The 27,350-nt window shown below is 38.8% G+C and overlaps 2 protein-coding genes across 5 annotated transcripts in view; one reads left to right on the forward strand and one right to left on the reverse strand.

Moving 5' to 3' along the window:
- Positions 1–16,156, reverse strand: part of DIDO1 (death inducer-obliterator 1) — a 47,326-nt gene extending 31,170 nt beyond the window's left edge. Inside the window, exons 1-5 of one of the 4 annotated variants that reach the window (XM_031589914.2) lie at positions 15,187–16,156; positions 4,423–4,610; positions 2,931–3,129; positions 1,459–1,569; positions 262–1,168 (exon numbers count right to left, since the gene is read on the reverse strand). In XM_031589914.2, coding sequence (XP_031445774.2) covers positions 262–1,168; positions 1,459–1,569; positions 2,931–3,129; positions 4,423–4,587 — 1,382 coding nt within the window. In that variant the 5' untranslated portion in view covers positions 4,588–4,610; positions 15,187–16,156. The other 3 variants (XM_031589924.2, XM_090152129.1, XM_031589933.2) reach the window with 3 other exon arrangements.
- Positions 16,157–19,217: 3,061 nt separating this feature from the next.
- Positions 19,218–25,830, forward strand: GID8 (GID complex subunit 8 homolog). The gene is made up of 5 exons (XM_031589993.2): positions 19,218–19,356; positions 20,463–20,592; positions 21,763–21,959; positions 22,459–22,656; positions 22,963–25,830. Exons 2-5 carry the CDS (start codon positions 20,475–20,477, stop codon positions 23,134–23,136), a joined length of 687 nt encoding a protein of 228 aa, XP_031445853.1. The 5' UTR covers positions 19,218–19,356; positions 20,463–20,474; the 3' UTR covers positions 23,137–25,830.
- Positions 25,831–27,350: the final 1,520 nt, after the last annotated feature.

A 27,350-nucleotide genomic window follows, 5' to 3' on the forward strand; every position in this document is an offset into this window, starting at 1 on the left:
AGAAGACTACAGTCAAAACTTGCTTTTTTTTTTTAAACAGTAGATATTAATTTTCCTGCTAAGATATCAGCATACTGTTTTGTCTAGCCATTCATTTGTTTTCATTAATATATTCCCTTGAATATTTGTTATAAGCTCTCCCCAAAACTGCAAATAAACCCAGTAGCTTATTTACACATATTCAGAAAGTAAGCCATAGCATTTGGTTTATTGTTTCAATCACAAATTGCACTGCACTTTTAAACTGAAAGTTTTGCCTACCTGTTGTTATGAGGCTGACGACAAATACAATATAGTGCATTGGGGTCATAAATCTCAGACTCTGGTTTGCTTTTGGGCAATTCTTCAGGTTCCTCATCTGTAATTCCTTTTGCTCCAACAGTAGGTTTGATCTCCTTTTGAACCTGAAGATCTTCGGTGTTTTCTTCAGACACAACAACCTGACTTGCAATCTCAGTATTATCTACAATCTCAGGCTCCTGTTTCACAGATAATTCAGTCTTAACTGGTTGATCAGACTGGACGTTATCTGTTTCTGCAGGATCTTGCTCTGAAGTTCTTTTTCTCAAGCGATTCTGTATTTCTTTCAGTGTCAGTTGTGTAGGTTTCTGTTCAACACGTTTGTTTCTCAGTCGGTTCTGCAGTTCCTTCAGTGTTAACCCATCACTGTCACTGTCAGAAGTATCTTCCTCCTCTTCCTCTTCATCCTCCTCCTCCTCTTCCTCTTTTGTGCGTCTGCTTTTAGAGCCTTTCTGATCCTTACTACTCCTAGTGCCAGTTCTGCGAGTTCCAGGCTTTATATCTGAAGCACTTTCAACACTATCTTCTGATGCAGTTTCAGCATCTGTAGCTGGACAGGATGCAGGTTCACTTGAATCTTCCAAAGCAATAGGAGCATTTCTCCTCCCCCTGCGCCTCACTGTTGTAAGAAATTCTTCCACTCTTTCTGTTCTCTTTGGTTGTCGCCCACTACGCCTGAGATTTAAGCTTTGTTGCTGTTGTTGCGGCTGTTGTTCACTAGAGTCCATATCAATGTCTCCAGCACCTTCTCTCTTGGCAATTGTAGTCCTTCGAAAACCCCAGGTTTTCCTGAACTCTTTGCTTGTAGGCTTGATAGATTTTTGTTCCTCCTCATTGCTTTGCTCATCTTTTTCATCCAAAGCTGATGCTAAAAACCAAGAGAAAACTTACTGAATTAGTAGTGGTGAATAATATTTTTCCTAAACAGCACAGTATTATTTCATTTGTAGTAACAGATGAACATATCTCCACCTCATTTTATGGCCCTGAAAACAGATGAATATTTCCCTGTGAACTGCCACAGCAGTGGCAGTTAATTACATAACTATACATCATACAAAATAACCCAAATACTATGGTCTCCCGCGTTATTTGAAAACATACATATATGATGGACAAATAATCTTTCTTTCTGCCCAACTTAAGAAGAAATCTTACCAGGGGAACTGTTTTCCATGTTGTCAGTATTAGATTCAGATTCCATAGACACTGGCTGTAGGCTTACAGCTTGTTCCATAGTATAGACACCACTCTCCCCACCTTGAAACACTAAAGACAAACATAAGATTTAAAACTTAGATCCAAAAATATATACAGCCTTCACTACTTCCCTAGAAAGGTTTATTTGCTAGATGAAATTATAAGAAGCAGCACAAAAATCAACATCTTCAGAAGCATTTTTCAGAGAAAAAAAATCATTTGAATGATACTTGAGAAAGGTTGCTCACTAATTCCACTATTTGCAAGGAGGTTTTTGGTCTACATGATCTACCAGAATGCAGGAGAGAGGGGAGGGACAAAAACCTCCAAGTTCTCCCCAGTGTCCTAGAAGACTTTTCTACAGGAAAAGCAGCAGCAAGTGACAGGAATAAACAAATCAAGTCTGAGACTATATTTTGAGCCATCAGGAATAATCTAGTTCAAATAAGTTTTTAAAGTTAGTATTATACCACAGTGTCATTTTTTAAGTGAGTTATATGCCATGCAAACTGCACTTCTAGAATTCAGCAACTTCATTTTGCAGTCACTGCAATTACACTGCTCACATAAGATAATGAGCAGTACTAAGTATACCAAAATGAAATGGATAAACAGAAACAGTATTTTCAAAGCACCAAGAAAAGCTAGCCATCTCCCAAACATGTTTCTGGAGCAGGTATCTATATTTTCCTGGGACAAGGGTTGCACAGTTAATCCCAATGGGCACTTTAAAGAATTCTCACCTAACAGTAGTTACTGAAAGCATGAAAGCTGTATATATTACAATCATAAGTTTTCAGAGGCATCCTATATTAAACTTTTCAATCTGTTTCCAGCATTGCAGTGTACCTTGGTGACAAATGCCTCATTTCACACACGGCACAACAGTAATGCAACTAATGCAGTATCACATATGATCTCTCTATGGTGTAATCCTTGTTTTCTATTATTATATTTAATACGGTGTTAAAACAGAAGGTTAACTATCACTACTAGGCAAAAAAAGAGAATTTTAAAGCCCATATTTATGTTAAAAGTGTAATATTTAAATTGCAACTCAAGTCATTCAGTAAAATACTACAAATTTAGCTATAAAGATAGAAAATTACAGATCATCAATTTAGAATTCCTATTAGAATACAAAGAATTTAAGCCTGTAGTATGAAATATGAAATCCCTTTAAATCCTTAAATCCCAATCCCTTATCATTAACTATAGTTTCTTGCTCTGTTTTTAAAGGCAACACTAAAATTAGACCCACATCAGAAAAAGGCTGCCATGGAAGCAGGAACAGAACAAGTTAAAATTCACATCTTTGTTTACTTTGCAAAGTGAAGACATGCTAAAAATTACAGGCAGAGGTAACTTAAATTGAGATTTAAACTTCAAATAAAATGAAAAGAAACAAGTCTCTTCAAAATGTGTTTTACCTGACACAGCATTAGAGGTTTGAACAGTTTTTCCGTGTTGAGCTGAATTAAAAGGAGAGCCAGAAGAGGGCAGCAAAGGATCAGAGTCATTCAGCATTATCCTTCCAGCACATGCTGAATTGCCTGATTCAGAAGCACCAGACTGTCTCTCTGAGTTGTCAGCAGAAGCAGATACCAAAATTTCTTTTTCTGACAACTCCTGGGAAAAAAAGAGAAATGAAATAAGACACCAATATATTTATGAAATTATTTTACCACTGAATGCTTCAGCTTGGAATTGTCTTATCTCCATTACAAACCAACTTTTCTTACTTTGCCTTTTTATCAGTTCTCCATTTTCAGAAAGACATTGAAACAGGAATAAAAAGTTTAAGTAAAGAAAACTACCTCCACTGCTTACCAACAGATGAGACTCACCAATTCAAGGAGAGTCCATCAAGATTCAGAACAGTAAAAAGCTGTATTTGACAAATCCATTTCCAGTATTTAAAAGTATTCTGAGAGCTAAATTTATTAAGTATATATTACGCAATGAAAACACAGAAACACTATTTAACTAGGTCAGTACACCAAGGTTTACCAGTAGGGAAGATTAACCAGTTTGTGAAATTCATCACAGGAGAATTAAGGAGCGTTCCCTATCACTCTGCTGTCCCTTTTGCTGAAGACATTTGCAATGCACAGCATTCCAGAAACTTCAAAGAACAGAAGGTGACATTAATAATCACATTTTTTAGCCCCACAAAAAATGAGCCCAGAAAACATTTCAGAAACAAAGCATTCATTTAAAGTACTGAAACAAGACCAATGTTTAGTCCAAGGGTTCACAGTGAAACACAAACACTGACTGTTTGCTTCTGAGTTAAGTAGGCTGAAAAATCTGAAGGAATAACCATGATTTCCACCACTCTAGAGCAACACTGGAAAAGAATTTGGGAAGAAAAGTAGAACCTGATGAATGGGATTAAAAAAAGTCACTTTTCAACTGGCCTGTAAAGAACAGTGATAAAGGCCAGAGTCTGTGTGTTAGGATTCTGCAATTAAACAGAGGGGAATAGCCATACTAGGTGTAGGAAATCTCTAATACACTAATAATTGCTTCAAAGCAGTAAAAAAGATTCTGATAACCATCTGCTGTTTAGAAACACTTTTTACTTCTGAAACACTAATTATCTCTAGTAGAACACCAATGACATAGTGAAAAAAGAACCCCACCCAAAATGTGATTCTCAGTGAACCACTATTATATGATGAAGAGTAAATTTCATAATCTGCACAACTGTGGGAAAGTTGAATTCTGGGGTCAGGGAAGGGAATGGAACTATACTACATAGCTAGATCCACATCAGCATCTCCTGCCTCCACACCTTCTCTACAGAGGACTCCATACATTATATACATTGTGTCAACTATTCCCATTCAAGGAAAAAAAAAGACAGGAGAATAACCTAGTTTGAGAGACCCTAGTACTGTATCTCATGACATTGAATACCTGCTCTAATTCGTATTTTGCTCCAGAGTCTGAACCAGTGATTACATCCGAGTCTGTCAGTGATGTCTGAAGACAGTCTGAGTTACTCTTAGTGCTTCCTTCCACGCTGCTGCTCTGTAATAACCTTTCAATCTCCCTGTTCAGAATCTCCAAATCATCACACATCACGTAATTTTTAAGTGAAAATCCTAAAGGAAGAGGGAAAGTCAGCTAATCACTTCTTGTTCAACTCTAACATTAAACTATGAAAATAAACTATATTTCTTAAACACTCAAAAGGAGCATATTATTTGAATAATTTATCTAATATATACTAAAAAGAACTGTCTACACAGAATGCTGCCTTCATATTCTACAGTCACACCTTGGTGTATGAAGGGCTGTTTGAGCAACATGCTCTTCACAATTTTCATGTTGAGCCACAGAGCTGATATCATTAACTTGTTCTCCAAGTGCAATCAGCATCTTCTCAGGAGATATTCCAGCTCATTGAACACAATCTTTTTCAGTCTGACAGTCATACCCCACCCCGTGGCAAGGCTATACAGTATACACACAGTTTATAGTTTAACATTTTTTTTTTAATACAATGTTAAATCAAGAAATTCTATGCAATAACGTGGGTGAGGTTTTTTGTTTTAAATAAAGACATGATATTATTATTACCTCTATTACCTATTATTCTCTCTATTACACAGATAACTATTACACAGATAAAAAACTCTTAACAAAACTATAATTTTAAAATAATTCCAAGGTGGAAGGCTTAAGAATTTAATGTTTAAACTATCCCCTACATTTGCTATGAAAATGCTTGGTTTTCTAATAAAGTATCCTCCTGCCTTTCCCCAACATCTCCTTTAAGAGAGATACCACCTGCCTTTGGAAAACTTTAGACCATCTTTTAAAAAAGACTGGGAGAACAAGTTGTTAATAATTTTTTTTTTTGCTTAGGTTAGGAACTTCTGTAGCAAGCAATCCTCATTTTGAAAATACTTAAGGCTACCTACTAATAAAGTTGGACAAGTTATGAATTTCTTTAAAAGGCAATAGCTCTTTCCCTTTCACAGATGAAACAAGCCTTGACAACAGAACATCAAGGTTTGTAGATTAAAATGGTAACATAACAAAACTGTTCCTCATTAAACAATGGATTCAAATGCTTATTCAATTCACAGTTATGGACCATGAAGAACAAAGAGCAATGCTAACATTACTTGGGCTGCTCTACTGTGCTGCCATCCCCCCAGCCACCCCATCTTGGTGAAAGAATGAAGAATTAGTATCAAAACTAGTGCAAAGACATGCAAGAGAACAAGAGCCCTTTTAAGCAGCAACAACAGCTCAGCTGCCACTCAGCAAGAGCTCATCACACCTTAACCAGCTGTACTTCCCCAGCTGCCCCCTCAGCCAAGATTTCCTTTTCAAACTCTGATCATAGAATCACAGAATTACTCAGGTTGGAAGGGACCTCAAGGATCATCAAGTCCAACTGCAGTCTAACCATAGTACCGTAATCAATGTATTAAGATTGCAAACCACAGTGTGAGCATTCCAGTGAAACAACAGTCACTTGTCTAGAAGTAGAGCAAAAAGCTGACACAGTATCTTGGTCAAGAAAACAGGTTTTTTCATACTCCGTTACTGCGCAGGAAAATGCTCTATCTCCTGAATAAGTCAGATAATTGAATTCATCCTGGACCTTACTTTCAGAAGCAAAGTATCCTAAGCTAAGAACAATAAATAACCTTGTTTAAGAAAACACACACAACTATCACTAAACAAAACATGCAAAACCCTAAGCTGAAGTTTTCAGCTGAAGAAAAAAACAGTAAAACCACGGAAGTCCTTATGGCATCACAGCTTTATCTGATAGAAGTTTACAGTTCCAGTGTGATCAACTACTCTCAAAAAGCGAGGAGAACAGTGGGAAGCCAGCACTCACATTCAGCATCCTTCTAGATGCAACACTATCATTCAGTCTACAAATCATCAGAAACCGATTTAACAAGAGGCAGAAAAGAAATTCCCAAATTCCAGATCCTGCTGTGACAGCAGTTGTTCACAAACACACTGTGTACATTAAAAATAAACAAAAAAGGAAAGTCTACAATCTCCTCTTTCTTTTCTGTAAATCCACTCTCATTCTCACATTCAGACAAAACCTCAAAAGCATACTGCTGTGTACTGCCATTTCTGTAACCAAACAGATCACAAACATCACACAGCAAGTTACTTATGGCTGAGAGAACTGCAGAGAGATACCTGTGACTGCAGAAGGGTAATTTAATTCAGCTGTTTTAGATGTCTCGATATAACTATCATCTTAACCCTGAAGATTACAAACTTCTCAAAAGAACAGCTATCATTCCCCACCTTTTCTGTTTGTTTTTTATACAAAGGTTCATTTAACAAATTACTTTAATCATCTCCAATTCACTGGCCCTAAAGAGGTAATAAGCATTCAATGTGTCCACAGACTGCATAAAGACCTTGCCTTTTTCAGAACTTATTTTAATTGCATGATCAATTTCCTGACTCAATTAACTGGGAAGATCTCACTTGAAAAGAAGATATTCAAAGACTTGAAAAAACATTGAAAGGCAACTTAGTAATATTACCTTTAACATGAATTAAGAGCAACCAAGAGTTTCTCTTTCATCTGAGGACTTGGGTACAAACAAAAAGAAAAAACAAAATTCTGGGTAAGTTCTCCAATTCAAGCTTATCAGCTAATTCCTGAGGAATTCATTTATTAAGAATAATGTTCTTTATCTTCTCATTAGTGCTAGTCCCTATTAATGGGTTCACCTAGCAAAGTGTCTTGCACCTTACTGCATGTTCTTAGATGAGAGCTACTTTTCTATGCTAAAACAATATGCTGTGATCTGTACAAGTTCCCTAACCTACTAACTTACAGGCTATACAAATATCCTGCATAAGTGTTTTAGTCCAAATAATGACATCCAGCTGACATCCAGATTAGTTCTCATCTCTTTACGTGCCTTTATATCTCCATACGTAAATGTATTTCATTTTGAAATGTCTCACATACAACACACCCCACATAAACACAGAAAGCGAGGTTAACTGCATACTCAGACACATTTACAGACTTTAGCAGCTGCAGGACTTGATTCATTTAAACACTGTTACTTAACAATGGGAGCTTACTTCTGCTCTAACAGGAATTCACAGGCTTCGGCTGCTTTGCTAAGTCCACTAAAACACCAGTTAATGCTTCAGAAACATTATTAATACTCAATGTTAGGACCCAAAGACAGGTCAGATCTCCAATAATCACAAGGACCAACATAAGGTTTAGCAACTTTCCAAAAGCTAGAGCTAATCAGAACACAGAAAGATATTTCATCCACAAAGAAATTTAAAGCATAATAGAAGTCTTACTTTTATTAAAAGCTATTAAAAACAAGTATCATTAATCAGTGATCAATTCCAACTCTATATCCAGACAAGAAAACAGTCTTGTCTTGACTCTGACTTAAGATACTAGCTTCAACTAGAAGACTTCAAAAATTCTTAAGTGAATGTGTTCATTATCACATCATATCATGTGATTGTCATGTGACTGTATGAGAAGTCAGATAAGGACATCATTTCTGATGCAAATAAAAAAAACTGCTGGTATAGTTTAGTTAATGTCACTCCCAGTTGGATGCTTGATTCCACTGAAAATTACTTTTTGCCCCCAACTTGTCAAAGGTAACACTGGGGAAAACTTGCACTCTTTCTACTTCACATTAGCAAAATTAATTCTTTGCATCAACAAGCATCACAAAAGCAGCTTGGAGGAAGTCAGTAGGGCAAAACCTATCATGTACATAGATCAGAAGTTTTATTCAGAAAGTAGAGAAAAGGTAAACTTCATTGATCCCTAAGAACAGCAGGAAAGAAGTTCATCACTAGCAATGGAAAAAGCTGCATACACACATGGCTGCAGTGCAGTTCTCTCCACCTGCTCCTTCGGGAAAGATGCAAGAGCAGACTACTCATGTGAGAAGCAACAGATAATGATTGTAAATGGGATGTGCTCCACCACTTCTGAGGACTCACTCAGTCTACACCTACCACAAGGCTGACAGAGTCCCTGACATCTGCAGGTGTATGTCAACATGTACAGATCTGACAAAACAGATACACCTATGCTAAGAAAGCTTTGCACAGTGTACCATCTTTTCCCCTATATGTTCAACTAGAATATAGTCTACTTTCATATAAAATGTACCCACTGATTACTAGTTCTGATACTTTCCTTCTGCAAGAAGGAAATTACCTTTCCAAAAGTTGTGAAGTCGGAACACTGCAACAGAAGAGATGCAGCAAAGTGAGAAAGGCAGTGACCACAGTGCTCAACTCCACATGTGAGGAAACTGATTTGAGTTATATTTCTCAACTTCACTCCCTGAACAATTTACTATCTCATATTTGACTGCAACAGATACACTGTGGTTCAAGGTCAGAAGACTAGACATTCCTAGTAAATACATTTTATACCAGTAAAAACTCAGCTTTTGAAACTGGTCAAAAACACAATTCGCTCAAGAGTTCTTCACTGCTTATTATTAGATGTAAGAGTATAAAAAGCAATCAAAAATAATGCTGCAAAAATCTATTGCAGTACTAACAGCTTAGAAATAGAAGTTAACTTCTTCCTATTTCAGAGTTAATACATTATTTTCTGTTAAAAATATGAAGACATTATCATACTCTAACTTCAACAATGCATATTCAGTAACACACAGCTCAGTAATACAGCCATATTCTTCATAAATACCCCCACACTAATAAAACGAAGAATAGACCCTTCTTGAAGAAGAAATTTAAGCTGCATGAAGCTGTAATATATCTAGGCAAATATCAACCGCACACAACAGCACAAAGCATCAAGATCTACTTTCACAGTAGTATTTACTACCACAGAAGTATTCCAATCCCACGTACAAGACACAATATTTATTTGTCAGAGATGGCAGCAATAACAAGTTTCATACTACACCTACTAAGAGCTCCTGTCATTCTGCTTCACCTGCCCACCACCTTTACGAAGACAAGCAACAATATTCACAAAGCCCAACTGCAGTAACTGGAAAGTGTTGCATTAGCACCCTATCTAAATTCCTAACAAAAGCAATGGAAGAGAACAAACATGACATGTGAGATGATAATGTGAGATTATGCTGATCCAAGACAGGAACTGATGTACTGCAGGTTAGGGGAGAATTTGTACCCTTGGAATATCAGTTTCTCCACTTAAGAAAGGTATCAAGAAACAGAACAAAATCCACCAGCAAACAAAACCAATTTGGCAGCGTATGTAAAAAAAACATTTATTACAAGAACACATACTTTCATGTGGTGTTTGCTCTTGTAATAAAGAACCTTTCCAAATTAAAACCGCTTCAGTCATTCATTATTTTAAGTCCCTCTACAGTGTGTCTACTCCATCATCCCTTCCCTCCCATGATGTGTCAGGTTACTCACTTACCTTACATGAGCCTAAGAAAGCCATTGCCACAAACAGGACAGCAGTCCTGCACACAGGCAGCAAATGTGCACCTCTGGAGGCATTGAATTTAATGTGTAAGCATAAAACCACATTACCACAGACACACTGTGGACTCCAGTCAACAGTAAGACTCCGAAAAGACAATGAGCAGCTGCAGAGTATAATACAGCTACCTAACTAAAACAAGTGGTTTAGGCAGCTCCCTGGCTTATGCAACACAAAAGACAGACTTAAGTTTGGATGTCTTAGGCTTTAAAATAATTTTCCCATGAAAAACACTGGAAATATCCTACTTCTACTGGACTACACTAAAGAAAAAAAAAGGATAAGCCACTCTGTAATTTAGCAGAATGAGCACAGCACCAAGTATTATAAGTTTATTTTCTTGAACAAGTAGCAGAAATACTCTTCTTTGAATCAAAGTGAACTTCTCACACCTAAATTCAACAGCCATTTCTCATAGAAGCTTCCAAGGTGCTTTAGCAGCAAGTCCACCAGAGTCCTGGCAAACATTAAAATTTTACTTAACAGAACTATGAAAATATCTGTACTATAGATTTTCACCATCACAATCGCACAAGTCAGAAACATTAAGGGGTACAAGGTCCTAATCAACAGAGCAGTGGTATATGTTTCTCACACAAAGGTAATGGCACCATCAAATCTGTACTTTCACCTGTATGTTGTTTTTACAGGGTGGGGTGGCAGGTATGCACCATTTCAGTGCAATACAGCTTCATCAGTGCAGCTGCACACTGAATTTGAAAGCTCTACCGACACATCAGTACTGGCCCTTTTATGTAAAGAAGGGGTTTATCTCAGGAAGAAGCAAGTTCACACATTCTCTGAATGAATAAAGCTACATCAACAGAGTCCAATGTATCCATGTACATGAGAGCATCTGCCAACTGTTAACAGCTGGGAAAACAACTGTAACCAACAATGATACCAACAGAGTTTTAATAAAAGCCAAATCTCAACTTAAGGCACTCTGATATATTGTGCACATCTTCCAAAGTGTAGGTCCATAATCACTTCAACAGAGTTGATAATTTAGTGTTTCCAATTTAAGGATATGGGAACTAAGAAAAATATAGAGTGTGATTTGTATTTTCTACCCCACAGCTTCACACATGAGGCAAAGAGACTTCAATGGCTTACTACCCAACTAATATGTTACTACTGTAACCATCTGTACCCTCTAAAGCTTTTCTTCTGTGCAAGGTAACCCCACATCTACCAAGAGAGTTTACCCAAAGCAACAAAAATAAACGTGAAATTTTTGATCAGGTTTACCTCTCTTCTCAAGGTCTAAACAGTACAAGCAAAAATGGCATGGCAAACAAAACATTAAGAACCACTGTAAGCACAACCCCAAGCAGCACAGACAGTGCTGCTTTTTTCCCTTTTATATTAAAAAAAAAAAAAAGGGGGGAGAGGGCGAAGGCACCTTCCTGTGCTCAAAAGCTCATATTCCAAGAAAAAAAAATGCCTCTTTATGGCTTCAAAACCATGAAGCCAATTTTGTAAGCCACAGTTATGTTTAGCAAACAGAGATATCAGCTACAAACTTAAATTGTCATTGGTTATTACTCACTACATAATAATCTTTACCATTCCTTTTCCACCACTTTGAATGGAAACATTTTACAAATACATACACAATCTTTTATTTTTTTTTTAAACATTTTAAACACCTCTTCAGCACCACTGAAAATATATTTTCAGCAACTGCAAAGGAAACAAAGAGCTTTGGAAAACTGATTCACAGCATCCGATATCCCTGCACTGAAGTACCAATGAAATCAGTTCTTTCTTGTGACTTATGAATACTGGGCTGTTAAGTGAACAGAAACAGTTTAACTCTTCAAGATCCCCCTGCTTGTTTATTTTTAAACATAACAATACTGAATATTTACACTATACTTAGAATTCCCTCTTCTCCTTCTATAATTTTATACTAGCTAGTAAAGCTGTGCAAGCTTTTTCTCAAATTGGTACTATTACAATACATAAACTAGTTATATGTCCTAAAATATACGTAAAAACCCTTAGTTTTACACTAACCTATCCGTATCCTCTGGCATGTCTAATCACAGTTGTCAGCAGAACCAAGTGTACAGAAATAGACTCAGAGCAACTGCAGGATTACAATTTCTGATCCTACCAGCCCAGCTGTTGAAGAAAAATGCTTTGTTTTTACACTTTTTTCCCTTTCTAATATGAAGTAGAAAGTGAGCTAAAATACATCTGAAACCAGTGATCAATTTCATTCTCACACCATCAAAAAGGTGCCATTATATAACATAAAAAACACGTGATTTTCCTCCAGCATACAGTCAAGTACAGTAATTACAGCATACTGATTATGTTACTACACAGTCAACAGTTCAAATACCAATTTCAATTAGGGTTTACCACAAGAACACACTAAGTACACATTTATTTTTTGTGTCTTCCCTAGTGGGAATTTTAAGATACTGGTTAACCTTGAAGTCTATCAATGCTTTTAAGAGTAACTCTACTGAAACTCATTATTTTATTAACTTATTTCTGAAGTTGTATTATATAAAAACATGATAGTAATATAACCTTTAAAGCAATTCCTTCAAAGCTTACTTGACAGTGGATCTAAAATGGTCCTAAGGAGGAGGACTCAGAACAATTCCTGCATAAACAGGGTAAAATTTACTTCAACTAGCAGGACAGTGACAGGAGAAGTACTACAGGAGACATTAGGAAAAAAAACCTCAGAGTGTAAAACTAACACAGACAGACCACTTCTGTCAACAAGAAACCACCTAGTCTTACTCTTGCTTAGTACAGTCCTGTCTCCTTCCATTTCTGTCAGTCACATTTCATAATCTTCCAGCCTAATCCTTGTAATCCTTCCCCTTCCTCTCTCCACTTAATATTTCTGGCTGAAGTTTCAGGTTGTACAGAACTAAAAGCATGCAGTTAAAACTCTAAAGACAGAATCTTAAATTGAAATTAAATAATAGAATGTATTCCCAGAAAAATCTTAAAACAGAATTAAGACAACATCTTTTGTCAAGTCCATCGTACACTGGAAATTTTGTTTGCTATTTTGTGCTTTTAAGCTCTATTAGCATTGCTTTTCAAAGTTTGAGGTTTTTGTTCATATTTTCCTGTTGGTTTTGTTTTGTTTTTTAAATTCAAAGAACAGTACAGCATGAAAAGTATTATATGAATTGTATGCATCTACTTACAATTTAATCTTTTTTTAAATCAATAAATACTTTGTTGTATACAAAGTATACAAATTTGCAGCAGGAAAACCATGTTCATCTGCACACCAACAAAAATTAAAACATCCCTTATAAATCAAACCAAAACATTTGGAAAAAATATTTAAACTCTAATCTTGAATTCAACTGTTATCCGATGTGCAAGTCACTGGACTTGTGCAAATCAAAGCAGGCTGAAGGCTAACACACACAGCTACTCTTCCACCAAAGTTTTGTGCAATACCTTTCTGGCACCGTAAAGGAAAACATTTTAAGGCCTATCTCCTAACAGCTATTTGGAGCATACTTGTGTATTTACTCCTATAGAAAGCTTGAAACGTCAAAGAATGATAACAAGCACTTAGCACATAAAACACAAAGCACAACCCAAAATATCTATTACAATTAACACAGTAAATACTACACTTATACAGTAACTAACTACATATCGACATTTTTCATTATTCAGCAACGCAACTGCTTAAATGGCTGCTAAATTTCATTTATAAATGTATCAACAAGACATAGCTGAAGCTATTCTTCTTGATGTTACCACTTCAAAAAAAGTTCTTATATAAAATAGTTGTAAGAAGTGGAAAAGTTTCTATAAAATTAAAAGACAGTTGAATATCAACTGCCAAAGAATATATTTAAACAAGGCTGTGATGGTTAAGCACTGACTACTTTTGCAGTTTCAAAAAGATTATCTACGTCTAAAATTATCCACGTCTAAAATATTAATAACTTTTAAAAATTATCTTAAGAATGCTACACACAACTTTGCACATTAAATAAAAGGAATCATCATTTTTTCCCATCCTGAAGTTCCCAGGGAAAAAAAAGGAAACAAAACCAGTGCAAAAAAACAAGAACATTATACTGTTTTAAAGTACTGAATATATAGAAGAGTGTAATCCATATATATTTTTCAGTTTATTAAAGAAACTGAAGTGTTCTTTCCAAGTAAAAAATGACAAGCTAAGATGATAGGATCTTATTCACTCACTACTAAAATGAAGCTATTGCTTGGATAACTGTACGAAACAGTTTAGTCATATGCAAAGCACAGCTTCGTGCAAGGCACATAAGCAGCTCTAAAACATCATTACCTCCAAGGGACAGTATTGAAGTACATCAATGGGGAAGGAGGAAGGTAGACAGTACCAAACGTTGACTAGTATAAGCATTCAATACAATACTGGCATTAACTACCTAACGATGCAACCCCTTCTCCTTCCTCTACAAGACACCAGCACTTCTTAAAATCCTGCTTTTCTCCTTGAACTCACCACGGAGGAGCCTTCAGCATCACCCAGCGCCAAACCCCGTAACCTCGTGCCAGGACCCACCCCGAGCCCCGGCGGCGCTCAGGCGGCATCCGGAGGAGCAACGCTCCGCCCGCACCCCGCCGCCTAACGGACCAGCGGCGGAGAAACCCTCATCCGGTAGCGGGATTCGTTGTACGGGACCGAAAAGGCGCTTATGTCGGTTGTAGCGTCACAGAGAATCTCACCGCCGTCAGCTTGACCCGTGACGTCGATCGGCTCATCGCACGCCCGTCCTCTCCTTGTCTCTCCCCCAAGATGGAGGAGCCCGCCTTCCTGCCCGCTCCGCCCGCGGAGGCCGTCCTCTCCGCCGCGGCCCAACCACGTCAGGAGCTTACGGGGCGGCGGCTCGGGGCTTCCTCCGGGGCCCCCGCAATGTGTCGCCGACCTCCTCTGGAAGCGGGCCAGGCCTCCGATGTGCCCTCGCCCCACAGCCGTACCGACGGTCCCCTGGAAACAGGCCGCGCCGCCCCCCCCGCCCCCGTCCCTCCCCGCAGCCCTGCGGCCGCCCGGCCCGCACCGCCCGCCCGCCTCCATTTTCTCGCCGAGCCCCGAGGCCTGAGGTGGCGGCCGTCCTTTTTCCGCCACCCTTCCGCCTCGGCGACTGCCCGCCTCCCGCTCTCCTCCTCTCGCCGGTGCTTCTCCCCCCGCCTCCCTCACTCACCGCGGGGAGTGGGTGCGGGATCTCGCCTCCGCCACCGAAGGTCTCAGCCGCGCCGCGCCGCCATTTCCTTCTCGCAACGGCTCCAGAGCGCTGGGCGGGGCCGCTCCTCCCCCGCTACCATAGAGACGGATATGGCGGCCAACCGCTGCCTAGAACGGCTACCGCGCCTCGCTTTGCGCACGGCTCCCGGAGGACTTCGGCCGATACAAGCTCCTCCCCCTGGCCCAGCAGCGCGCGCGCTCCCTCACAGCTGGGCGTTGGGCGGGAAACCCGCGGCCCTTCGCTGCCTGCCCTCAGCCGTAGGGCGGGGAGCGGAGCTGTTCCTGCACGGCCCCGCGTCCGAGCGCCAAGCAGAACTGAACTGTAGCGAGTCCTAAGCACTGCTTTGCTCACAGCGACTTGTCTTGCAGAGCAGAATCAGCTCTATGGCAGAGGAGTTTGCCTACTGCTTGCAGACCTAACTGCTCCATCAGCTATGCTCCGCGCCTTCCGCTTATTCCATTTTTTACCTTAATCTGATTCAGAAAAATCAAGTAGCAGCTGCTGCATTAATGCCTACCTGTGGATCTGGGTGCTGTGGAAGGGCTCACAGCATTAACTGGCTTAATGCACAAAGACTGCTCAGTAAACACCCTTTTATCCCAATAAACACCCTTTCAAAATGTCTAGGCTCCTAAAAAACACCAGGAGCCAAACTTTTACAAGCAATTAGATTTTATAGAAATCTACATTCAAGAGCACAGTATGAGACTCATGGGAATAAAAGCTAAGGATGATGACTTTAAAGTTACTATTAGCTTTTTTTTTTTTTCTTCTAACAACACAGGCAACCTCTCCACCTGTAAAACAGGACTATATATTAATACTTACTCCACTCAGGAACACCAAGATGTGAGAAACAGATTCCTGTATGAAAGCACAAGACAAGCAGTAGTTTTTGTTCTGCATCTACAGAGTTACAAGAAAACAAAGGCAGGTGGAATGGAAATAAATACCTTTTGATGTAGTAGATCGAGCCCCTCTGTGATTTATGCCTGAAAAAAAGCTAATGATATCATTAATGGTCATCTAGCATCCAGTGAGTGCTCATAATAAGGAATCTATACCAAGGGAAAGGGAATGTGGAAAACAGGGAGGTGCACATCAGTAGCGAATGGGGACCCAGCAGTGAAATAAGTATTAATCTGTTCTTACACACATTTGGTAAGAGGCTTGTTTCATCTTAATGTGATAATTAACTCAGTCTGCACACCCAGTGAATACCAACTAAATAATGCTTTCATCCCACAAAACCCCTAACATCTTTGTGTTAAAGACTGCCTTCTCACCAAGTCCGTTATCTGTCCTTGCTGACTAAACACCTGTGTCACCTTCACTTGACCAGTACATTCACCACCTCAGCTTTTTCTCCACTTCACTCGATTCCTTTCCCTTCCCCATTGTTTTCCTGTTTTAAAGCCTGATTTCCCTTCATTTAGCGAAGTTACTCCTGGGTGGTTTATGTCTTCTCTTACATAATGTAACTGTAGCTTCTAACAGAAAGGTAATTATAGTTTGAGCTGAAAAAAAAAAAAAACCTCACAAATCTGCCGAGAACTCCTAGCAAAAAGATTAATGCATATCAATTAGCTTCTAAAACAGTTTAATAAGCACCTTACCCATCTATCCTTAAGTACCGGAAAAGCTTATGCTAGGATATCTACCAAGCCCTTAGTACTACTTAAAACCTTTTTCCATTGCTTTCCTAGATTTTGTCTACCATTAGGCAGTCAATACATTGAGACTTTCCTCTGCAGCTAATACATCTGTGCTTGACTATCCCTGGGGTTTCTCTAACTGCATTTTTATTTATTTGTTAAGAACTAGAAAACAACAACAGGTAAAACAACAGGTAAAAACTAGAGACAGAGTTAGCCCAGTAAAAGAGTAGGGATGAAAGCTAATGAGCAAGTTCTCATCCCTACTCCATTGCTTTTTAACATAAATATTGATCACTTCAAGTCAGAAGAGACTAGTTTTCGTTGGCTGTGCTCCAGATTTACCTTTTTTGGTTTACAGAAAAAGGCCTGTGTCCCAGAGTCCAGCACATCAGCCAGTACAGATACTCCAGATGTCAAGGTAGCATATCCTCTGGGTACTTAATTCTGCAAGGCTCCCCTTATATCATTTTGTATAAAGACTGGATGAACAGAGAAATACTTTACCAAGGAGTATTCAGATTTGTGAGGCTTAACAAAGAAGAGCTATGCAAATTACAATTTAGGTTATTACAAAGCCTCTTCTCTCAAACAAAAGCTCAGTCTCTAACCAGTTTGACATTACCCTCAAAATGCTGGGGAAGCATAGGTCAGGAAAAAAAGAACATAGCAAATCACAATACCCTGCAAATAGGTTACAAATTTCTTTTTGTTAACATAAAAGTCATAAAAAAGGCCTACTCCTGAAAACGTCTGGGCAGAAAGAAAGCCAGCAGTATTTTTTTTTAACAAAATCAACGCTACAAAACAGGAATAGTTACTGGCTCATTTTTTTGCATTTCTTCAGCTTAGAGACAAAAACAGGACAGAAAAAAAAAAAAAACCCAAAAAAAACAAAAAAAAAAGGGACAAACTGTTGCAGTTAACTGAATATCCCAATCTGTGAAAAAAACAGTGCCATCACTGCACAATCAAGCATGCCACCAAATAGCAGCTCACACATTTTCAGTTTACTCAGTATATTATTCTACTCTTTAAAAAGCAGCTACAAGCTAATCTTTGCTCTTCACCTGTAAACAGCAGTTAGAGTTGCTCTCACGTGTCTCCTCTTTACCCAGGGTGCACTTCCCTCAACAATAAGCTCAGGAAACCCTTCAAAAGAGGGGTACTCTCCTACTCCCTCTGTGTTTATGGAAATCTCCTGAGAAACTCCACCTTTTGGGGGAGGAGCTGACAAGAATCAGGAACAGGAGTCTAAAGGAAAGACTCACAAAGCAGCTGATTCAGATGTATAAGAAATAGAATTGGAATGTTTTGTCTTTCCCTGAGTGTCAAATTTGTTGAGAGGGTTGGGTGTTCTTTTGATTTGTTTGGTTTTTTTTGTGTTTGACTGATTGCTTTGATTTAAGATAGATGAAAAGCTTTTTCCAAACAGTATGAATACTTGCTGTGCTGTAGCTTTCTGTCCTGTGGCTAACAGCTAATGGTGTGTATTAGTATATATTTGAAGTTCTTTGTCCAAAGCTTTCTATTGTTTATAAACAATGAGAGTTTTTTGAGAATTAAAAAATAAAAATAAAAAATTGAACTATAGAGAGTATCAATTTCAATGTAGGAACAACTGTAATGGAGTGAAGAATGAGTAATTGTATCCATATTCCCACTAAGTATAAGTGAAATTATATGCTCTCAATTAATATCATTTGCCATATTTCATATGCAAATGTACTGCTCTCTTATTTAAATACACAAATAGAACTGTTTTATTGTCTTTGTGCCTTGATTCATAAACCTTATTGCATCTAGTTGCAGCAAGTTTATTAATTCACTGGAGCCAGTATAGATTTTTTTTACAGATTGTAAATCAGAGCCCTCAGCCACTACATTTAAGAGTCCAGCGTGGCAACTGAAGAAGGTCTGCAGACTGCAAGTTGGCCGTCCCAGAGTAGGCCTGCACTGTCGCTAGAGGCACTAAAATATCAAGGAGGAACAGGAGACAGGGAGCAGCGGGCCTGCAGCGGGAACAGGCAGTATGATGGAGTCAGCAAAGGCCCTGCCTGACAGGTGAGAGCCAAAGAGGGGAGACAAGGAACAGATGACAACTGCTCCCCAGCCCCACTTCATGCAGCTTCGCTCCCTCCAGCGCCACTCGCCCTGCTGGCAGGGCGGCCATCTTGCGGCCTGACCTCGACAGCTCTAACTCTATGGTACTCCCGGCGGGACCGGCTTCAATCTAGCGGTACTGAGGCGCCTCAAGTCTTCTCTATGGTACCAGCGCCCCACTGGATGTGTCTGTACATACATGGTGTACACTCTGTCCCGCGGCCCATCTCTATGGTTGCGTATTCTCGCTTCTCTCCTGACGCCGATTGGCTGAGAGAGCAGTTCTCGCGAGATCCGCGCGCCAGAGGCCTGGCAGAGGCGGCGGTGGAGTCCGCGTTCGTGCGTTGAAGCCGGTATCGCAGCGCGCTCGGTAAGATGGCGCCAGCGGAGCCGCTCCTTTCCCCGGGGGACGGGGGCTGCCGCGGCCCTCGCCTCGCCTCGCCTCGCCGGCTCGGTCCGTCGCCGATCGCTGCGAACGGCGGGGAGGCACCGGGCCTGTGGCGAGCGGAGCCGTGCGCTTGGGTGGCCTGGGCCCGCGGAGGGCCGGGTCGGGGACTGCGCCTCGGAGGGCCGGAGCCGAGCGGGGTGTTGTGAGGCGGGGGAAGGTCGGGGTCCCTCAGCGGGGCTCGCGCCGCAGCAGTTCCGGGGAAACGCCGCGTGGTTGGGAGCGCGGGCCGGGAGCGCTCGGTCCTTCGGGTGGCTCCGGGCCCGTCCTGTGCCCCGCTGCCTGGTGCTGTTGGGGTCGGTGCGACTTTGGTGAGAGCTAGGGAGGGAAGGAGCCGTTCTGATGGGAGGCGGTGCGCTGCCGCTCGGGGTGGCGGTGCCTGTTGCTGTTGTTGCCGCCCCTCCTCCCCCTTCCGCTGCCCCTGTCAGAAGTGGACAAATACCGTCTTCGGTTTTAGCAGAGTGCACTGTTTCCGAATCTGAGAGAAAACACCGGGAAATAATTTAGTAGCGTTGGCAGGAGGGCTTCTGGGACGGTCACACTAAGCCGTCTGGTTGTGCGCGGGAGCACTCACTGCTTTTTTGTGGCTGTGTGACATACACTGCTATCCAGTCAGTGTTTTTGTTTTTAAAAAACTTTAAAGCAAATGTTGTTTATATAGACTTTGCTTTGGAAATTTGTTACAGGCTTTCTGGTTAGCTGTAAAACTTTGATTCATTTGTTTTACTTCGTGATGCTGTGGGTCCTGTATAACTTTTAGACAAGATTTTATTTCGACTGGATTTAACGACGCGAAAATGGTATTTGAATTTGTATTTTGATGATGGATGAAAGCAGCTTTAGAAACTGGCTGAAAGTGCAGGAAGGAGGAAAAGAAAATGTAAAATAATGCCTGCAGATAAAAGTGTCTTTTGGAATATTTAAGAGATCTCATTAGAAAGATACAGAGATAGCAGTAGCACAGTGCTTACACACATTAAACTTGCTTTTAATTGAATTGTGTTAAATAAAATGCTTTTCTCTCTTTGTAGTAAGAGACCAGGATGAGTTATGCAGAAAAACCTGATGAAATCACAAAAGATGAATGGATGGAAAAACTTAATAACTTGCATATTCAGAGAGCAGACATGAACCGCCTTATCATGAACTACCTTGTTACAGGTAATAGTGCATTGTAATGCTAGGAGGCTTTTATTGTATTTTGTTGGGGCATACCACTTTGGTTAGAATATGGTACTATAAAGAGTGGAATTAAGGACTTTAAGGATTTGGTGATTGCTTTTGACTTTTAGCAATGTACAGGTGCTCTTTTATTCTCTGAAGTGGACACAGAATCAATTAGATTAAAACAGGGACCTAGCAGATATATTGAAAAAGAAATTACTCTGCCCTTAATTCTTATGCTAAAAGATAGAGAAGAAAGTATTTTTGGATTGCCGTAAACAGAAATAACCTGCTTCTCTATGATATCCTTTTTTTGTGCCGTTAAGACAGAACTCAAGATATGGAGCTGTTTTTAAATAGCACTCATAAAGCTTCACAGAGCATTTATCAGAAGCAAGTTTTAACTGTCTAGAAGGGTAGACTCTGAAAGGACACTTTAGTCTTGAACTGTTTTGATGACAATTATTAAGCTCTTCAGCATATAGCCTAACTTTATACTTACAGCAATCAAAAACCCTTGGGAATTGTCCCTAGCAATTATGATGCATACCATCACCATAAGCTATACTAGGGTGGAGGCATTTATATTTGATCTACACCCCTGTTTACATTGGTGTGCAACTGGATCTTCTGAGATGAGAGAAGAGCATCTTAGTGGCTTAATAAAGTAAGCTAAATCATTTGTGCATGTACAGAAATATAACTTAAGATTCAGAGTGACCATTAAAAACTTTTACCAACACTATATTTGTTTTAGAAAAGCAAAGTTTGTTTTCTTTTCCTGTTTGTTTCTGTTCTTTTCCTGTCAGTAAAATTATAAAAACACAATTGGGGACTGGAGGAGAATCAAAATCATGCAAATTCTTCAAATATGAGCCCGTTTTGGAAAAAACAATAGTGCTTTATTGAACATGTAAAGTTACATGATGCTTGCATCCTTAGAGAATGAAGGCACTTGAGTTACAAATGAACTAAGCATGTACTGCCAGGTGCCTGTTGGATTAGATGCTTATATAAATAAGAATTTTTCAGAAGTTGACAATTCAGTTTTCAGAGTTAATCTTTGAATCAAAAAATGTACAAGCAATACTCTCATCTTTTCAGTGAAACTGATTTTTTTTAGGTGTTTTACAAAACTGATTTGTAGGTAAAACGTTTGTATTTCAGAGGGCTTTAAAGAAGCAGCAGAGAAATTTCGAATGGAGTCTGGAATTGAACCCAGTGTTGATTTAGAGACACTTGATGAAAGAATAAAAATCAGAGAAATGATACTGAAAGGACAGATTCAAGAAGCCATTTCATTAATAAACAGCCTCCATCCAGAACTGTTAGATACAAACAGATATCTTTACTTTCATTTGCAGGTAAGAACAAGTGGAAATTCTATTTTTGTTTCAGAAGTTATTAAGAAACTCTGGAAAAAGTGTGGGTTTAAGAGTATTGTAAGGGATTTGTGGCTGAACACGGCTGCAGTTTGAAATGTTTGTTTTTGATATCATTTTATAGCAGTGGGAAATTCTGTGGCATGGTACAACAGTCATATACAATTAATTAGTAACTTGGAAACTTTTAACAGTGGGAATGATCTGTGATTTACCAACTATTAATCTGGGTTTCTAGTAGTTCTTTTAGTAACACACATTTTCAAAACATGTTATTTAAAAACATCAGACTACCTTTTCTAGTAAATCTTTGGCAAGTTTATTACTTCTTGTCTCAGATATTTAGCATTGACCTTAAACTTTCATAGTATGGATTAGTATTTGTCTCAAATTACATACTAATGACTGAACATTTTGGTCTTGAAATACTGAAGATTTGCTGATTTGTTTAGCTAACATTGCTGTGTTTTTCTGTATGTAGCAGCAGCATTTGATTGAACTGATTCGGCAGCGTGAGACAGAAGCAGCTCTGGAATTTGCTCAGACCCAATTAGCAGAACAAGGCGAGGAGAGCCGGGAATGCCTGACAGAAATGGAGCGCACGCTGGCTTTGCTTGCCTTCGATAATCCTGAAGAATCACCATTTGGAGACTTGCTTAACATGATGCAGCGACAGAAGGTAGAATTTGCTCATAAGGAAGTTGATGTATTTTATTCGTATGTGGTGAAAACAATGTCCAAATATTTTTGAAATTTTTATAAAAATGTGTATAGCATTATGCAAAAGAGCAGAAATATTTCTTAAGCAGCATTCAAAAAACTGTTTGATTTTCTTTTTTGTTTCTCTAGGCTGTTGGTATGTGGAGCTTTGCCCTTGCCTCATTCTGAGAATTAACAAGCTGTGTTGATGTTATCCATGTCTGTGTGACATTACAAGTGTTAATCATAGAAAAACTATTACTAAACTCAAGTATTTCTTTTCCAGGTATGGAGTGAGGTTAATCAAGCTGTTCTAGACTATGAAAATCGTGAATCAACACCCAAGTTGGCAAAATTACTGAAACTACTACTGTGGGCTCAGAATGAGCTAGACCAGAAGAAAGTGAAATACCCCAAAATGACAGACCTCAGCAAGGGGACAATTGAAGAACCCAAGTAAAATGTGTGCAGATGGACATCAAACAATCATAGTACTGCACAGTATACATTTATATCAGTCTGTGACTGAAATATTTTTACTACAGTACAGCACTCAATTCAGATTTTTCAATGAACATCTAATTTGAAGGGAGAAAAGTCCCTTTTGAATGCTGCAAAAACTGCATTGAAAGGCGCTGTATCTCTTTGGAAGTCTGACTTAGGCTATGCACTATAATACATTTTTAAAGAAAAAAACAATTAAACAGGACAGGAAAAATCACGTTTTTAAAAGTACAGAACTCAAGCTTTCTAATTGGCTACTGATACTTAGTTGAGTGGTCAGTGAGTTAATATGGAGTTACATTGGCAATTATTCAGTTAAGTTTAACTGTCTCCTGTTTGAAATGTGTATATAGAACAGTGAATATTTTCTACCTTTAAGTTATAGCAAGATATACATTCCCCTTAAGAGTAACTGGTCATGTTTTCATCTATAAACTTTGCAGTAAGGTCAACCTTTTGCCTAGGAAATAGTGTACAAACTTGTAAATCTTAATTTAAGAACTTTTTTTTCCTTGTTTCTGACTTTTTGGTGCTTTATATGGTGAGAGCTATGTTCATAATGGATCAGTGACCCATCTTTTTTCATGAGAGTATTGTTGGAAATAAGTTTTTTCTTAATTTTCACAAATGACCAAAATGGCCCTCAGAGGCATTTGAGAGTTTTTCTTAAAGGGGACCTTTCCCCTCCATATTGAGTTTGCAGCTGCAGACACTGCAGTGATTCCAGCAGGCTAGTAGAGCTTGGAGGGCCACTGGATTTTTGTAAGCTGAAAGACATACTTGTGTTAGGAAATAAAGCGGGGGGAGAGAGACTTACGGAAGCCTCTGATGCATCTTCTTGTGCAGGATCTGCCTTTACTCTTGTTGAATAAGAATTGTAGTTTTAGAGCTACTTGGGCTGTTTTTATGCCTTGAGCAGAGCAGAGCAGGGCTGTCTTTCAAGACTGAAATGTCAGTTCTTTTCGATTCTTTCCATACCTTTCTGAAGAGATGCAGTTCATCTTCACCTGTATTACTTTGTTTACTGACTGCCCTCACTCCAGTTAGGATTCTGGTTTTAATGTTTTACATGTAAAGTCCAGACTTTCAAGTCAACAAATTGTAATCTTGTGGGTATGGGATGTTCAGGTCAACTTAATTTTGCAGCACTGTTCACTGGTGTATATCCAGTGGTAGGAAGCACTAATCTTGCCAAATCAATCTGTAGGTTTTTTAGGTCTGTATATCAAGTTATTAATGATTTGTTGAACAAAGACCGATCTGGTGGGTGAAGTAGCTGAACATCACGATGCACTGGCAGTTGTCATACCAGTCCCATACTGTACATAATCTAGTCTTGTATGGTAGATATTACCCTGTAGAATGAAACTTAGTTTTCACTTAATTTTACTGGAATACTTATGCATTAAACTGTATAAAGCTTTGCAGATACACCTGACTTATGGAAACTAAAAAAAAAAAAAAAAAAAAAAAAAAAACCTGTTACTGATTGCATTACTGTGAACACTGTTTACTTGTGTAGCTGTTTTTTTGTGAGGGGAATCCATTGTTTGTTAAGCAGCTATTAGAGATGCAGAGCACTAAGTTTAAGCTAGATGATGGGTATAACAAAATGAGTTGTTCTCATTTATTACTGATAGTTTTGTTCTGCACTTTTAAGGCATTTTGTGGCATGGAGGTCTCGAAGTTTATACGTAACAAGCAAGCTATCAGTTGCCCCCAGTTACAGCAGTGGTCTGGCTTTCCTTCTCCCAGACTGGTTATTTTAACACCAACATTTTAACAGTTGTGTTCTTTTTCCTTTTTTTTTTTTTTCCCCACTTGGTTGATGTCTAAAAACCATGTATAACTTTTAGTTTGTGAGAAACTGTGTGGTTAATGTCACTTTGTTTAATAACAAACTGCAGAAACAAAACTGGAATAGCTCTAATTTCTTCATATGTAACTGATCAGCTTTTCCTCTGTTCTGATGCTTACATACTAAATCTCATCTAAAGCTTCTCCCAGATGAAGTGGAAAGCAGTGTGGTTTTGTTGCATGACTAGCATTTTTCTCCATGAGAAATGCAGTATTACAGTCCTGGTTGAGAAGTTTACTGTACTTCTGGAACGCTATGTTAATTTCACATAGTATTTGAGCAAAGAGTGAGCATAGATTACTTGAATTTTCACTAGCTTGTTTGTTTTTTTTTCCATTAAAAAAACATGTTTTTTAAGGGGTTTAATATAAAGTTAGTATAGAACTATTTCACTTTGTTTTTATGAACATGCCACATTGATAAGCAGCTTTAATCTGTAAAGTTTTTTGGTAACTGCAAGAAAATATTCGAAAGCTATGCATTTTAGAGAAAGCGTAAAGGTAGTCATAACGGTACTTCTAAGGATCTTTATATTAGTGTATATAAAATAGTTTGCATATACAAATATAATATATAATCTGTTTGAAATATTCTTGGATGGTAGGGGCTGTGAAACATAATTTATGGAAATATTGTACACAGTAAACAGACCTCTGTCAGTACACGAATGGACTTTTGTCATATGCATGAGAAATGTCTTATTTGGTGACTACTAATGGATGGGATTTTGTCAACCCATTTTTGTTAGATAACCACTTTAACAAATACTATTAAATGCCACTTTGAACAGTTTGCTTTAGCGTTAAAATACATATATTTTTTTCCACTTAATTTAGAATAATATGAGAATAACTTTTGTATGAAGATTTGTTCCAAACTCAACGGTGGCAAACAAATGTGGTACACTACACTCATTCTTCTCTCAGTCTTTCTTTTGCTGAAAGCAAGTAAGATTATTTTCTTTTCATTAATGCTATGAACACGAAGAAGTCGAGTTGTAAAATATCTTGTCTTACATGCCTCTGCCAAAAGACTTTATAGGAAATGTGTTTTGATTAGGCTACAAATCTCATTCCTTCTCCAAAATTGTCTCCTTTATAGCTGTCTCTTGGCTGTTACCATGTTTCTTTTCTGCCTGTCCAATCTAAGCTAAACTGGTTGCTTCTGTTGTACAACGGAGTCATTTGTGGAGGGTTAGGGATAATGGGTTTCCATGAAGATGAAATACTGGCAGTACTTTCTGAGAAAAAGTTACTAAACTGTTTAATTTATATAGTTGGAAAACCAGAGGCTGCTGAAACCAGAAACTAACAGCAGAATATTAAGTAAAGCATTTCCTCTCAAGACCTTTGAAGAAGAGAACACATACACAGCTTGAAACTGGGACAAGCACTTCTCAATCTTGAGATGATTTCATTGAAACACTTTCTGCTCCTTCCACCTGCATTAAAAGAAACACTGAAATGAATGTGGAGAGCACTTATGTAGCATTAAAAATGTGTGAAATTACCTGGACATAATTCTGTCTCCTTTCCACTCCTTGTACATATAGGTGAAGCCATTACATTCTTCTAGGATGATTTTATTGTTTTTAATTTACAACATTTATGCTTTGTACGCTTGGGTCTAAGCTTAAAAGCACTACTTTAAAAAAAACAACAACAACACCTTGACTAGTAGGTGAGTGGTGCTCAACTTATTTCAAACCATTTTCTGTCCAAGTTCATTCTGAAGCTTTATTAAATTGAGTTGGAGCGTGATCCCTGTGTGTCTGATCTTCATGGACCTCCTGTTAGCAGCAGCCAAAGGCACCCTTCAGGTAATTACCTGAATATCAGTGGAGAAGGAGTCATGTTTTGCTCTAAGCCTGTCTTTAGCACTAGAGCAACATGTGGTGGCTCCTGAGCCACGCTGTGCGTCTTTCTTCCACGTAGAAACATTGTGACTGGTGAGCATCAGTTTCTGCCGTTAAGTTCTTAGTGAAAATGGCCCAGAAAACTTTGTGAGCAGTGTTGTCTCCTGCAAATCAATTGGAGTTTCTCTTCAGAAGATGGCAGTTGCCTTTTATGGAATATGTGAACCTATTACTCTTTCTCATATGCTCCAAAAAATGGAGATTTGGGACATAATTTGTGCTGAACTTCCTAAAATATTCAAATAATGCAACTGTTGTGTGGATAAAATTCAGTGCTGGTGGATGTCAGCTCATATATTATCCCAGTAATCTTTTGTTTGGTTTAATCTTTTGGCAGATTAAACTGAACACAGGGAAAACAAGAGGAGATTGTGTTCTTGATTGATTTCTGAAGTCA

The sequence above is a fragment of the Phasianus colchicus genome, chromosome 17, assembly GCF_987193195.1.
Source record: "Phasianus colchicus chromosome 17, bPhaCol1.hap1.1, whole genome shotgun sequence".
Taxonomy (NCBI): Eukaryota; Metazoa; Chordata; class Aves; order Galliformes; family Phasianidae; genus Phasianus; species Phasianus colchicus.